At 33.8% G+C, this 15,205-nt stretch overlaps 3 protein-coding genes and 1 pseudogene across 4 annotated transcripts in view; all 4 read left to right on the plus strand.

Annotated features, from left to right (window-relative positions):
* LOC104790496 overlaps positions 1-606 on the plus strand; it is a 2,345-nt pseudogene extending 1,739 nt beyond the window's left edge.
* Positions 2,124-3,776, plus strand: LOC104790497 (AAA-ATPase At3g28570, mitochondrial-like). Its single transcript, XM_019246519.1, has one exon. The coding sequence runs from the start codon at positions 2,159-2,161 to the stop codon at positions 3,650-3,652; it is 1,494 nt and encodes a 497-aa protein (XP_019102064.1). The 5' UTR covers positions 2,124-2,158; the 3' UTR covers positions 3,653-3,776.
* LOC104790498 (AAA-ATPase At3g28580) lies at positions 6,530-8,300 on the plus strand. Its single transcript, XM_010516261.2, has one exon. The coding sequence runs from the start codon at positions 6,625-6,627 to the stop codon at positions 8,161-8,163; it is 1,539 nt and encodes a 512-aa protein (XP_010514563.1). The 5' UTR covers positions 6,530-6,624; the 3' UTR covers positions 8,164-8,300.
* LOC104790500 (AAA-ATPase At3g28600-like) overlaps positions 13,039-15,205 on the plus strand; it is a 2,674-nt gene continuing 507 nt past the window's right edge. The window contains exon 1 of one of the 2 annotated variants that reach the window (XM_010516263.2): positions 13,039-14,335. In XM_010516263.2, the coding sequence (XP_010514565.1) occupies positions 13,163-14,335 (1,173 nt within the window). In that variant the 5' untranslated portion in view covers positions 13,039-13,162. Of the gene's footprint in view, positions 14,723-15,205 lie in introns of those variants that run through there. The other variant, XM_010516262.2, reaches the window with a different exon arrangement.

Genomic DNA, 15,205 nt, shown 5'->3' on the forward strand with positions numbered 1-15,205 from the left:
GAGGAAGAAGAGGATATAGAGGAGAAGATCAAGGAAGCTGAGAAGAAGAAGCAGAGCAAGGTTACTTTGTCAGGGCTACTAAACGCCATTGATGGGTTATGGTCAGCTTGTAGTGGAGAGAAGATCATAGTGTTCACAACAAACTTTGTGGATAATCTTGATCCGGCATTGATACGTAGAGGAAGAATGGATAATCATATTGAAATGTCTTATTGTAGGTTTGAAGCGTTTAAGGTGTTGGCTAAGAACTACTTGGAGATTGAGTCACATGACTTGTATGGAGATGTCAAGAGATTGGTGGAGGAAGTGGACATGTCTCCCGCTGATGTTGCTGAGAACTTGATGCCAAAATCTGATGAAGATGATGCAGAGATTTGTCTTAAGCGTTTGGTTAAGTCTTTGAGAGGAAGTGAAGGAGAAAGCTAAGAACTTGGCTGAAGAAGACGAGAAGGAAGCTAGGAAGAAGATGAAGAAGAAAGCAGAGGAAGAAGAGAAGAAGACATTGAAACCATAATCAGGATGAAGCTGAACTAAAACGGTGGCTGATTGATTCATTCATTTGCTTGATGTTTTTAGTTTATTTGGTAATTGAGTATTTTAAGTTTAATCTTAGAACATGTTTTTAAATGTTTTTTTTCTTGGTAATGTCTCTAATTTTCCCTAACAGCAAATAGCTGCAATCTTAGAGGAAGTGTTGAACAATACTTCAAAATGTTTCTTCGGTTTCTGTATTGTTTCAATGTTCATATCTCTGGTTGAAGACTTTTTAGGTCCGACGAGTTACCTTATACTACTAGAGTAGTACTAGTAGTCTTGCGATATATTTGATATTTTGTTGTCGTGATATTGTAAAAGAATGATGATACCAATTAGTAGAACCAATGTTGCTTGGTCTTTGGTTAGATGAGCTTAAATAGAATCAACAAAAGATTCTCTGTGGCGAATCTGAAGATATGAAAAGATGTATAGCTTGTTCCCCAAGGAACCATCTCTCTCTTCAGTCCTATCATAAAGTACTGCATGGTCTGACAACAAAGTACTCTTTTGCTGTTGTATAATTTATCTCCACTCTCCAGCTTCTGTTAACCAATCACGAGTAGCTTAGACATTATCTACATTAAACAACAAATTTGTGAGATTTTAAAAGTTTTACTTATGAACAAATTTGTTGTGATTTTTAAAAGTTTTACTTGTGAACAAATTTGTTGTGATTTTTACTTGGTTATATAGGAATATTTCTGTGATGGATATATAATAACTTGATAAAAGAAAAAGAAAAATAAAGGTTATTTGAAAATCTTGGTATGACGTAGTGGTACATCTCAATTATTAAAGCAAATATTACAAAAATATTTTTGAATAATTTTTCAGTCAATTTCGTACCCAAAACAAGTTGAAAAAGACATGAAATTGAAGTGTACATAAAGAAAAAATTTAGAAAACTTGGTAAACAGGAAAATAGTAAATAATAAAATTTGGCTATGTAAAAAAATTTATATGAATCTACCTATTTCGGCGAAACGACAATGACATTTTGGAAGAAAAAGAAACAAGTTTATGAACAATACAAGGATACGAGTTAGGTGTGTATATCAATGGACTGAAGTGACTATGTTGGGTTACGCCCATGGATGGCATGCGGAAATTATGGCTCAAATGGCTTCTATTAGGCATAGGTTTACGTATTAAAGTAAATCTCCACCCATATCATAATGAAATATAACTTCCCATCCAAAAAACAAAAAAAAATAAAAGACAATATTTATCAACCAACAAACACATAAAGCACAATATAAAGGAGTAAAAAAATAAAAAATAATAGTAATAAATAAAAACATAACAAAATCTTATAAATTAGTAATAACACTCTCGCGCATAACGCGATCAACTTCTAGTAACTTATAGAAAAAAATCTAAAAAATTTTCATTGAATAAAAAAGAAAAATGTAAAGTAATTAAGCAAGTAAATCCTTTATAATATTTGATAAATCATCAATTATCCTAAAAATGCCAAAACAGTTTGACCAAAAAGAAACCTTTTTAGTAGGAAGATATTATATGTACTATTTTCTTATTAGGAATAGGCAAAGATACAAAATAAATAAAGAGCCACAAATTAGAAAGCGACTAGAAAAAAAACTCTTCCACCTTCTTCATTATGTTACATAAGGGAGAGAACGAGAGACACACAACACAATTAGAGATTATGAGCCAACCCAAAAAGAGAGAAGATCAAACCCTTCAAACTCACAAAACCAGGAAACCAATCATCGAAATCTTGATGGGATCGATCGTGAAGCCAATGTTTGGAAATAGCCTAACAACGATTGGATCAAACATAGCTGGTCTCTTCTTCATTTGGTCAACTCTCAAGCGATCCTTCCCTCGACAGATTCAGCAGCTTCTCTTGAATGCAATCCAACGAGTACCCATTCTCAAGAAACTCTCAGACAAGATCCTCGGCTTCTTATCCCCTTATGCTCACATTAGTTTCAGCGAAATCGAAGAGCGTAGATTCAACTTTGCATACGCAGCTGTCAAGACCTATCTTGGTGGAAAAGTTAACTCTGGAGTGAAGAATCTCAAAGGGAACCAGCTGAAGGAGAACACGTCTTTGGATTTGAAAAGGGACGATGTTACGATCGAAGAGGAGTATGAAGGTGTGACGATGTGTTGGGAGATTTTGAAGTGTGCTAAAGGGAAGAAGATATGTAAGCTTACGTTTCATAGAAGTAATTGGGATGTTGTCACTGGTTCTTACTTGAGCTACGTTATGGAAGAAGGGAGGTCCATTGAGGCTAGGAAGAAGAAGGTGAAGGTGTATATGAATAATCCAAGTTTACATTGGAAGCATCATACGAAAGGTCTATGGACTAGTGTTGATTTCGAGCATCCAGCAACTTTTGATACATTGGCGATGGATACAGAGAAGAAGGATGAGATTTTGAGTGATCTTTTGGCTTTTAGAGATGGCAAAGAGTATTACGATAGGATCGGGAAAGCTTGGAAGAGGGGATACTTGTTGTTTGGGCCTCCAGGGACAGGTAAGTCTACGATGATTGCGGCTATTGCCAATCTGATGAAGTATAATATCTTTGATCTTGAGTTGACTTCGATAGAGAACAACTGGGAGTTGAAGAAGCTGTTGATATCAACGACTAGTAAGTCCATCATTGTGATTGAGGATATAGACTGTTCCTTGGATCTCACTGGAGAAAGGAACGGTAAAGACGTGAAAGGCGATAAAGAAGGGAAGAAGAAGAAAGCGCTTACACTCTCAGGCTTATTGAACTTCATAGATGGGATTTGGTCAGCTTGTGGGCAAGAGAGGATCATTGTGTTTACAACGAATCACTTGGAGAAACTTGACAGAGCTTTGATTAGAGAGGCTTATTGCACATTCGGTGCTTTCAAGATTCTTGCCAAGAACTATCTGAATCTTGATTCACATCCCTTGTTTGGAAAGATCGAGTCTTTGCTTAAAGAAACGAAGATAACACCGGCTGATGTTGCGGAGAATCTGATGGTGCAAGATCTTCAAACTGAAGTTGATGGCTCACTCAATGGTTTGATCAGAACTTTGGAGATAATCAATTGGAGCCAAAAGTTGAAGGCCGATGGACAACACAGCAAGGAGATTAGTCAAATTTAGAACCAATGATCTTCTCCTAGTTTGATAATGTAACTTCATTAGCTGCTTTGAGTTCAAATCTAGCTTGTAAGATCAAACTTGTTGAATTAAATAGGTACATTAATATTAATGTATTAATGTAAAAGTTTACATCTTATACTTTTTTTATGGCAACCATTACCATACCAACCTGTGTTACATTGTGTTGGTGCTCTAATTAATGGTCTTAAACCTTGCAGCTAGCATTTGAAAAAAAAATATGAAAAAGTTATAAACTCTGAGTTGAGAACGGTTCTTTACGGTTTATATGGTTGATAAACTCACTATATCTCATACTTGATTCAAACACTCGCTTGGAAAGACTTTAAAAAGAGACTTGAAACAGAACAAAGAACACACACAAAAAAAAAAAAGAATAATTGCTGAGAGAGAATCACGCTAGAACCAGATCTCAAAACGACTCAGTTTTACCCTAGGTATGTTACGTCATTGTGAAAAAATGTTAAGTGAGATGGGTTTGGGCCTGCGTCTCATATGTTAACAACTCAAATTGAAGACAACGCGACAATTAGGGGTGTCAATTGGGCTGGCCCGGTCCGGTCCGGCCTGAAACCCGTAAAGCCTGTATATGTTTGAGCCCGGTCCGGCCCGGCCCAAAATATTTCCGAGCCTATATTTCAAAGTCCGAGCCCGGCCCTAACAGGGCTACAGGGCTTTTCGGGCTTTTCCAGGCTTATGTTAGAGATCAAAAATTCAAACTTAGAAGTCTTAAAAAGCAGTGTTTAAAGGTGCACTATAAAACAAATCAATCAAAAATTTAATAATTCATCTATATTTACTACAATCAACTTAATTTACAAGAAAAAATTTAAAACTAAATAAAATTTTAATACTTTAACCAAATAAAACAATATATAACTCATATAAAATATCATAGATAAAAAATTTAAAAGTATTAAATAAAGTTATTAAGTAAATATGAAAACTATGATTAGAGTTTAAAACTTTATTTACAATAAATTATTAATCAAATATTGCAATCAAACAAAAATGTTAACACAAAAGTACAAATATATTTGTTAAAGGGTTTTTCGGACTGGCCCGAGTCCGGTCAGGCTAAGCCCAAAAAACCCTATAGCCCAAACAGACTGAGTCTAGAAGGCCCGATTTTTTTTGGACATATATATTTAAGCTTGAGCCTAGTGCTTTTCAGAGCCGGGCTGGCCCTAATTTACATGCCTAGCCACAATACGATTCCTCTAAAATCAAGAAGCTTCATAAGAAACTAAGTATAAGAACTCGTTTTTTAAGTATTCAAAGACAATCAAAGCCACGAGCAATTCACAACAGGGAGATTGACAATGACATCATTTAAGTATTTTATATAGTTTTGATGCTACTGTAATAGCTATTTTGAATTAAATAGGTACCTTCGTGTTAATATAAACGTTCACATCTTATCTTTGTGTGTTAAACTGATTATCTTTACAATTTTGATTTGTCAGTTTACTTTTCCATCTAATTAGAATGCTAATTAGCTAGTAATAGTTTTCGTAAAACTAAATAAAAATTGCAAGGTATATGTACTATATGGTACAATTGAAGTGAATTTTCAATTTTATTTTTTAACATCCTCTACAATAGTTTGTGCAAGAAAAGTAGAATGTTAAATAAATACTGCAAGGTTATCAGTCTGGTTATTTCACTTATGCATCTAATTATGATGTTAACTTTTGGTTATTGATCATTGTTTGCAAAATATAGACATAGTACTTGGTTGACACATAATATACTTGACATGTGTCATGATCCTATTAATTGTTAATTTTGAAAATCAAACTTTATATAATAAGATACATATTATCTTTGAGATTAGTAGAAGAACATATCACCCTAATCTAATTCCCATGAAGAACAAACTCAATATCACGCAACCATTTACCAAAAATCATAATAGGTTTAGCTCGGGCCGAACCCAGCCCAAGATCATGCCTTCAAGTTTTGTTTTAGACAGTTTCCATGTTGAACTATGAAATTAGAGAGGAAACGTCCAATCAGAGACGTTCTCTTTTTCGAGTCAGTGGACCTAAACTAACTCATCAATTGTCTCAATCTGTGACCGGATAAATTGGACCTTGAACTTATAATCATAATAGTCGTACTACGTTAGAAAAACAAACGTCTTCAAGGAAACTCAAAATTCATAAACATTCTGACACAACCCACGAGAACTTAACAAATTTTGTTCTTATAAGATACATAACTCTGTCATTTTAATTGACGACCAAGAAGAATCTTAAGTTTCTAATGGATATCTTTAAAAAAATTCAAAAGAAGAAAACTCTTTAAAACTTAGATTGATGCCTTGCTAACTTCCAAACGCTTAAGATTCATTATGAATTTATTTCTGCGTTATTGATGTATTGACTGCTCAATTTGATTTCGAGTCGACGAAATTTTAGATTGATGCCTTACTAACTTCCAAACGCTTAAGAAATTTTAGATAATATCCAATCCTATTCTTGTTCTTTATGAAAGTTATCAAAATGCTTTTCAACCACTACAAAAGTTAATATATGTAATAAACACAATGCAATACACGTAAGATTCATTTAGCAAAGTAGTGGGGTTGTCTATTTGTAAATATTAAATATTATAAAGAACTGATAGTAGAAAAAGCACATTTGAGTTTTTAAACCAAGCAATTTCCTTGTCTTTTCGATTTTTGTTTTGTTTTGTAATGCACTTTTTCCATATAAGTTTCGTCATTAGGTAGCTTCCTGTCACATGTGCATGCGCAGACGTACGACATAACAATTAATAATTGAATTGTTGATAGAGACTTCTCAAGTATATTTATTAACAGTTTAATGTACACGAACCCCCATCCTCTTTACACCATCTTTTTTTTTTTTTTTGTCGGCCATCCTCTTTACACCATCTTCTTCACCAATAACTCAAATCTAAAGCTTCACAAGAAAAAGAAAAAAAAAATGACAACGATGGGTCAGTTATGGACCAACACAGGCTCTGGTCTAGCAACTCTCATGTTTGTATACACAATCTTCAAACAATTCTTCCCTCAGTTTGGAGACAACTTGGAACCGTTGTTTCATAGAATCTTCAGTCCCTTCTACCCTTACATCCAAATAACATTCCATGAGTACAGCGGAGAGCATTTCAAGAGAAGCGAGGCTTACTTAGGGATCCAGAGCTATCTCAGCAAAGACTCTTCTGCTCGAGCCAAGAAGCTTAAAGCCAGCACAACTAAAGGAAGCAAATCTCTTGTTCTGAGCATGGATGATAAGGAAGAGATCACTGACGATTTCGAGGGCGTTAGGGTTTGGTGGCAGTCGAAGAAAGAAGGAGCTAGTAGACAATCGTTCTCATTTTACCCTGAAGCTGATGAGAAGAGGTTTTACATGTTGAGGTTCCATAGACGTGACAGAGAAGTAATCATAAAGAAGTATCTTGACCATGTTATGAGAGAAGGGAAGACGATAGAGCTTAAGAACAGAGAGAGGAAGCTTTATTCGAATACTCCAGGACAGAGCCACGGTAACAACACTAAGTGGAGTCATGTAACGTTTGAGCATCCAGCTACGTTTGATACTCTAGCTATGGAGGAGACGAAGAAGGAAGAGATCAAGAGCGACTTGGTGAAGTTTAGTAAGAGTAAAGATTATTACAAGAAGATTGGCAAAGCGTGGAAGAGAGGGTATCTTTTGTTTGGACCACCCGGGACTGGGAAATCGACCATGATCGCTGCAATGGCTAATTTCTTGGAGTATGATGTTTACGATCTTGAATTGACAACGGTGAAGGATAACACACATCTGAGGAGGTTGTTGATTGAGACGTCGGCGAAATCGATTATTGTGATTGAAGATATTGATTGTTCTCTTAGCCTCACGGGACAGAGGAAGAAGAAGGAGGAGGAAGAGGAAGATGGAGATGATAAGAACATGATTGAGAAGAAGATGATGAAAAACGAAGGTGAGAATAAAGAGAGCAAAGTTACTTTATCAGGGCTACTTAATTTCATTGATGGGTTATGGTCAGCTTGTGGTGGTGAGAGGATCATTGTGTTCACTACAAACTTTGTGGACAAGCTAGATCCGGCTTTGATTAGGAAAGGAAGAATGGATAAACATATAGAGATGTCGTATTGCTGTTTCGAAGCGTTCAAGGTGTTGGCCAAGAACTATTTGGATGTTGAGGAGAGTGAGCTGTTTGAAGAGATAAAGATGTTGCTTGAGGTTGAAGAAATCAAGATGACACCAGCGGATGTTGGGGAGAGCCTGTTGCCGAAATCAGAAAAGGAAGGAGCTGAGACTTGTTTGAAGCGATTGATTGAAGCGTTGAAGGAAGAGGAGGAGGAAGCAAAGAGGAAGGTCGAGGAAGAGGCGAAACAGAAGAAGGAAGAAGAGGAAGAGAAGCAGAGGAAAAAGGAAAAGAAAGCAGAGATTGAGGCAGAGAAAGAGAAGAAGAAAAAGATTGAAGAAAATGGTGAAGAAGAGTGTGGAGTTTGAAGGGAAAATGTTGGATTATATATTATCTAGTTGAAAAGAATTGTAGTCTCGCCCATCTTATGAATGTTTTGTGTTTTATTTAGCTAATCAGAAGATTCAGAACATTGCTCAGCCATGTAACAAGAAGAAAACTTACGTATGGCCCAAGAAATAGAGCTGAGATGTATAAATAAAAACTAACACCAAGAATCATCGTTTGTAAACGGATAATATTAATAGGGAAACAGAGTCTCATCTCTACGAGAGTTTGCCACCAAAGATTTCACTGTAAACGGATAATATTAATAGGGAAACAGAGTCTCATCGTTTGGAAACGGATAATATTAAAGCCTAGAAACATTTTAATGTTATGATTAGACCTGCTTAATCAGTCATTTGATAGTCAATCCTTACCGGATTTATTTGCAAAAAGAACATAGAAAAAAAAAGACATATAATTATACATAACTTTTTTCAAAAAAAAAGTTATAGACAAATATTTACTGATTTATTTGCAAAAGGTTATATAGTATATATATATATATATATATATATTTTTTTTTTTCCACAACAAAAGGTTTTTTTTTTTTTTGTGCAAACCACAACAAAACGTTATAGTATATATTGTTGGTCATTATCAGTAATTGGATAGATTATAGAACTTTGCTGATATATGTTTAAAACATTTTTACAGATCCTCATCGGCGGAGAAAATTTTCTACTAAGTATAAGATTTTAAATAAACACCATTTTCAATAACTATAAATTTTTAAAATTAGAAAAATATCTTAAGGCCGGGATATTGACTGTTTAATTAAAAAAATTAAAAGATGTGCTCTTTGTGAATGAGAGCAAAGTTGTGTGAGTTATTTATATTAAATGTCCTCCGATTGTGGCAGTGTGAGATACCACTTCCATAAATCGAAAGTCTCATCTTTGTTCTTAAATGCTACATGCTACATGTTTTTGACTTCGTATTGGTCTTCTTAATGGATCTCACTTGATTTAGATATATGCTCATGCATTGTTGTCATAATTTCCAACTTATTGTAAGAAAAGGGTCAACTATTATGCGGCTCCAAGCAAGCGTAATAATAGAACCGTATCGAATGTATTTTAATATAAAATCTGAAGATTGTGTGATGGCAGGAGGAAAGTGTTGGCAATTTCAATAGAGGACCGAAGTATGATCTTGTCTATGCATGGAACAAGTTTTTAACTTGGGGTGGTGAAAATGTGTTTTACGCCAAGTTGTTGGACGCCAATCAAAATCCACTATAAATGGTCGCAAGTTTTCAAAGATCTATTAAATTCCTCACACCTAGAACAGTCATCTTTGGCTTAGGTTTCAACTTCACACAACAAATAACTTGACTTACATTTTAGGCTGAACATTTTCGGATAGTCTGTGGTTTAACGTTTTATCTTTGTGCAGCCAACTTCTTATACAAGCAAATCATTCTTTGTTGTAGCTTCACAAAAAAATTCCTTGATCATAGATTAACTAGGCTCCCAAAAAAGATGAGTAACATTATTATTCGAACAATATTTCAAACTATATACACAAGATGAAGAATGGAGCATTGAACCAATCGACTTAATGTTAATTGGTTTTTATGGAAATCAATAACGAATAATGGTTTAGTTTACGTAAAAATTGTTCACATAAAACTTGCAAGCACATCAAAACATACTAAATTTGTCAACTATGTCCCTGATCATCAACTACGAAAGTTCCAGAGAAAGACGAGTAACATGCATGATTGCTTGGCCGGTCTGCCATATGGATGTCAACTCCAGTAATCCTATGAGAGGTTCATTGGTAACCGTAATCGAAGAGGTTCATCCAACAATAGAGACTTATTAGAGAATGTATGTAGTTGGTTTACCTTGGTTTAATCTCTTGTAAAGTTTGGTTAGCATAATGGTTTAGTTTCACTTGTATTTTAATCTTAATTTGTATCTCACTTCACACTTGAATGAAGAAATTATCTTTTCCCAGATTCTGTTCATCGTTCTCAATCTTGTTCATGGGAAAGTTGATAGTACTTTAAGCGATTTTGTGTAAAGTAGTTGTCATTCAAGTTATAATATAAATTAGGCGAATACGATAAAATTTATGTAACGTACGTTCATTTGTTAGCTTGAATTAGAACTTTGATCCTCGTCAGCTTCTAGTTCGGATCATTTGTTTGTTAAAATACAATAAGGAAATCTTTTAATTAAAAGATATGAAATAATGGATGACTTTAACAAAAAAAAATGAAATAATGGATGATATAAAGCTATTTTACTTGTCGATATCATGAGCCCACATATTATACTTTCTGAACTTTTCAGGGCCCTTGGCAACAAATAATTGCTATAAAAATTCGACTAGCGACCGCGACAAAAAATTAGATTATTTTAATGGTAGAAAAACGACTTCAGCGACCAACATGACGGTAGAACTTAGTAGAAAACGGTCTAGACGATGTTGATTATATTTTAGAACCACCTATGACCTACGGAGATAAAAATACAATGAATTTAGACAGAAATGAAAATTGAATGATTCAAAAGGGCGTGCAACAACGCGTAAACAGTTTAACTAATTAAAATGGGGAATTTTGATTTAAAAGGATGTTTCTTTTTTAATTTGTCCATCTATGCTTTCTACAGTAAATTGTTCATTATAACCCTTTTAAAAAATGAAATCAACTTTTAAGCAATTTCAAAATATAAAATGAATGAAAACAAATTAACAAGTAAGGAAGAGGAAGATTTAAGGTTGACAAAAAATGTTTTTGATGAAAACATGATGATTTTCACATTGAAAAAATTGTTCTGCAACATTTAGAATACATCATTTGTATATATTGTAAAGATATTAGATTATGAATTCTATTTACTGTACATGTTCTGAAAATTGTAGATTACGAATTCTATGTATTGTATTTGTTTTGAAATTTTTAGAATAGATATATCTTCTAAAAATTTTAAAAGTTAGATTTTGTCGGTGTTCTACGAAAATTAGAATATGTATTCTACACATTACTGTATAGTCTACAAATTTAAGAATTTGTTTTCTACATTTTACACTATGTTCTACTGAAGTTAGAAGACAAATTCTACAAATTTTTTTTCTACAATCTACACTATGTTCTTTTTATATTTTTCCCCCAAAAAAAAATTAATAAAACAAAATAAATTCGTATGAACTCAATTATGAGAGATATGATGGTAAAGAGTGTTTATGTTAACATTCATTGTGAGAAGCAAAAATAACCAAACTATATAAATAAAAATTCAAAGATCTATGTTGCTTATCAAAACCATACAATAACCCTACTACATAAATTTAATCAATGAAATAGAGAATCTAAAAGCCAGAAGAGAAGAACTAAACGTAGGTGAATCACAATAGCTTTATCTTCGGCGAAAAAAAAAATCTGGTTTGGTAATTTTTTTCTGTATGGTGTAGGAGAAAGGTTTTTAGAATTATTGTTATTTTTCTTTTATGAGATTTTAGGAAAAAATAATCTTAAGGAAAGACTCTTTATGACTTACATGTTTTGGAATATGTTTTAAAAATTAGATTTTATTTCTATAAGTTGTCAAGTAAGGATAAAATAGAATTTTAATTATTATAAAACTTAATACACCAAATTTTTCCAAAAAGTCATAGATGGACAAATTTTAAAATAAACGTCCTTTTAAATCAAAATTCCCATAAAAATGTGCGTAAGCTATTGCATTTATTTTGGATTTTATTACCTCTATCCGTGGTTTTGTCGGAAATCGTACACACGATATCCATATCTTATCACATTCACATAGTTGTTGTAATGATTCATTTGAGCACCTACGAAAGTGGTGTGAAATTGGCTTTTAAAAACACGCAGGACGAAGCGTTCACATTACACGGTTCTTTATTTTGACAAACACATCTTTATCTTCTTCCATAAGTTGTGGGAACATGTGGCCAAACCTGATATGTGTATTATATACACCTTTAAACAAATATGATTTGTTTTAGTCGACAAAAAAAGAAAAAATCATATAGGAAAATGACAATTAGGTGCTCGGAAACTTCGAAAAAGGTAAAAGTTATGTAGATTCGTAAATGATGATCATATAAAGACTAATAATTTTGGTTTTAATCCAACAAAAGATTAATAAAAAACTGATATTTTGGTCTAAAACTTGAGAAACGTGGTATGTGAGAGTGTGAATATATCCCTATTTATTTTATGAAATTTTAAATTTATTTGTATTTAATTATTCAAGTTATTTCATAATCTACAATTCTAAATTATAAATTTAATTAAAAAATCTTATAATTTTAATTTTTTGGAAATATATTTCCTGCCATGAGGATATTTGAAAATTAAAATAGACCGACCAAGTTGACTCTGTTGGACTTATGGATTGATAAGTCGTCGCTTGTATCATGCATTTTTATATAACTTTAATCATCGTCCACGAGTCACTACTACGTACTAAATAATATCTAGCTCTTAGAAGACCGTGTTTGGAAGGGTCGTTAGGCAAAAATTTCTACGTGTTCAATAGTATTACAAAGAGACGAAATAATATGAAAATCAGTCCGAGTTATGGCGACTCTTTATTAATTGAACCAAATAAAGCTAACTATAGTTTATATTATAACCTAATAAATGAAACAAATCAATACACCAACATGAAAATCTTCTAAAAAAGCATATCTATAGAGTCAAATTGTGGCTCCTCATAATTATCGCAACCAGATAAAGCTTACTAAAATGTTAACTTAAATAATAATATTTGGTATTGAAAAGGAAAAACAATAATACTTGTGGCCCAAGGACTTCCAAAGTCGAAACATATACACATAAAGCAAAAAAAAAGTACATGTTTTCTTGGAATATACACACGTTACTTTTACTTGTTTGTTTGGAATATACACATTACCTTTACAAGTAATACACCCACTATATATATTTATAGCCAAACACAACCAACTCCTAAAAAAAAACAAAAACAGATTTTGATCTAAACAATGATGATGATGGGAAATACATTTGGTTCAAGCTTGGCGAGTTTATTCTTCTTGTTGGCAACTGTTCAACAAATCTTCCCTAACCACCTCAATATCGCTATCAAAGAGTTTCTTATTTCCACAATCCAACAACTCTCATTTTTCCAGAAAATTTCCGACAGATTCATCAACTTCTTCTCTCCGTATGTCGAAATCAATTTCTCTCAGTACGAAGACTATCAATTCAATCACGCTTTCTCAGCTATCGAGACTTACCTTGGGGCAAAAGCAACTGATAAAGCAAAGCATCTAAGAGCAAGCCAGGTTAGAGAGAGTAAAGGCTTGGTTTTGAAACGAGACGAAACTAAAGTCCGAGATGAGTATGAAGGAGTTAATGTCTGGTGGGAGATTGAAACCGACTCAAATGGATATAGAACGTTCAAGCTCACTTTCCATAGACGGTCACGAGATATTGTAACCGATTCTTACATACAGTATGTTGTTGAAGAAGGCAAATCGATTGAAGCCAAGAACAAGAAGATGAAGTTGTTCACAAATAATCCGAGTTCTCAGTGGGAATCAAGCAAGGCTAGTCTTTGGAGATATATTGACTTCGAGCATCCTGCGAACTTTGAGACGTTAGCTATGGATCCAAAGAAGAAAGAGGAGATCTTGAGTGATCTTGTTGCGTTTAGCATTGGAAAAGAGTATTACAAGAAGATTGGGAAAGCTTGGAAGAGGGGTTACTTGCTATATGGGCCACCGGGGACCGGTAAATCGACAATGATTGCTGCAATGGCGAATCTTTTGAACTATAGTATCTACGATCTTGAACTCACAGCTATACAGAACAACTCGGAGTTGAGAAAACTACTCACTGCTACTTCTAGTAAGTCGATTATTGTGATTGAAGACATTGATTGTTCTTTGGATCTCACGGGTAAAAGAAAGAAGAACGAGAGCTACTCGACTAGCTTGAGAAAAGATAGAGGAAAAAGCAATGCAGAAGACGAGAGTTTCGTGACGCTTTCGGGGCTTTTAAATTTCATTGATGGGGTCTGGTCTGCTTGTGGACAAGAGAGGATTATTGTCTTCACGACGAATCACTTGGAGAAACTTGACCCGGCTTTAATCAGGAGAGGGAGAATGGATATGCATATTGAGTTGTCTTACTGTACATTCGAGGCGTTCAAGATTCTAGCCAAGAACTATCTGGATCTTGATTCTCATCCTCTGTTCAAAAAGATCGAGTCTTTGATGAAGGAAACAAAGATCGCACCAGCCGATGTTGCTGAGAACTTGATGAAGAAGAATCGTGAAATAGATGCTGATGGATCTCTTAAAGACCTGATTCAAGCTCTAGAGAAGAGGAAGAAGGTTCAGAGAGATCAAGTAGATGAACACAAGGACAAAAAGCGTAACAATATACGTAATGCATTTCGCATGTTATTTTAAGCGCCTGATACATGATTAACGTTTTATATAGAAATCTAACCATTGTGGTGTTCTTGAAATTCGATAATGTTTTACTGTGAATTTGACTACTATTAGTTGAAATGAAATCCGATACAAATACAAGTACGTACCTGATTCCTAATTATATACCCTTAACAATCTCTAAATACATTACTAACACCACACAGAAAAAAAACAAAATAAACCTCTTTTTCCTCAAATCCAAAATCAAAGAAACTAAAAAATGGTTCCAAAGTACCTGAAACATTTCTCATAAATCATCTTCAATTTAATCCTTAAAAGTAAATTCACATCCTTCAATTCAATCCTTAAAGGTAAATTCACATCCTTCCCCACAAACATGATGGATCTCCCTCTCCTCTTCTTATGCCCCAAAGCCGGTGCCCGCATTCACGAGTATCCTGCGCAAATATTTAAAAAATGTGCCTTTTCTTTATGTTAGTGTTTTAAAGTTTTAGGTTTCTATAGAAGGCCACAATTTTAAAGGCTTTTTACATCCAACAAAAATAGAAGGCCTTTTACATATAAGTAAAAAAGCTCTTATACATATCCTATCCACGAAAAAGCCTTTTACCTATATATTGTTTA

Source organism: Camelina sativa, chromosome 6, assembly GCF_000633955.1.
Source record: "Camelina sativa cultivar DH55 chromosome 6, Cs, whole genome shotgun sequence".
Taxonomy (NCBI): Eukaryota; Viridiplantae; Streptophyta; class Magnoliopsida; order Brassicales; family Brassicaceae; genus Camelina; species Camelina sativa.

Bases quoted from the DNA above. Each gene is read 5' to 3' on its own strand.
- LOC104790497 (XM_019246519.1), top strand. From the start codon at position 2,159: ATGTTACATAAGGGAGAGAACGAGAGACACACAACACAATTAGAGATT.
- LOC104790498 (XM_010516261.2), top strand. From the start codon at position 6,625: ATGACAACGATGGGTCAGTTATGGACCAACACAGGCTCTGGTCTAGCA.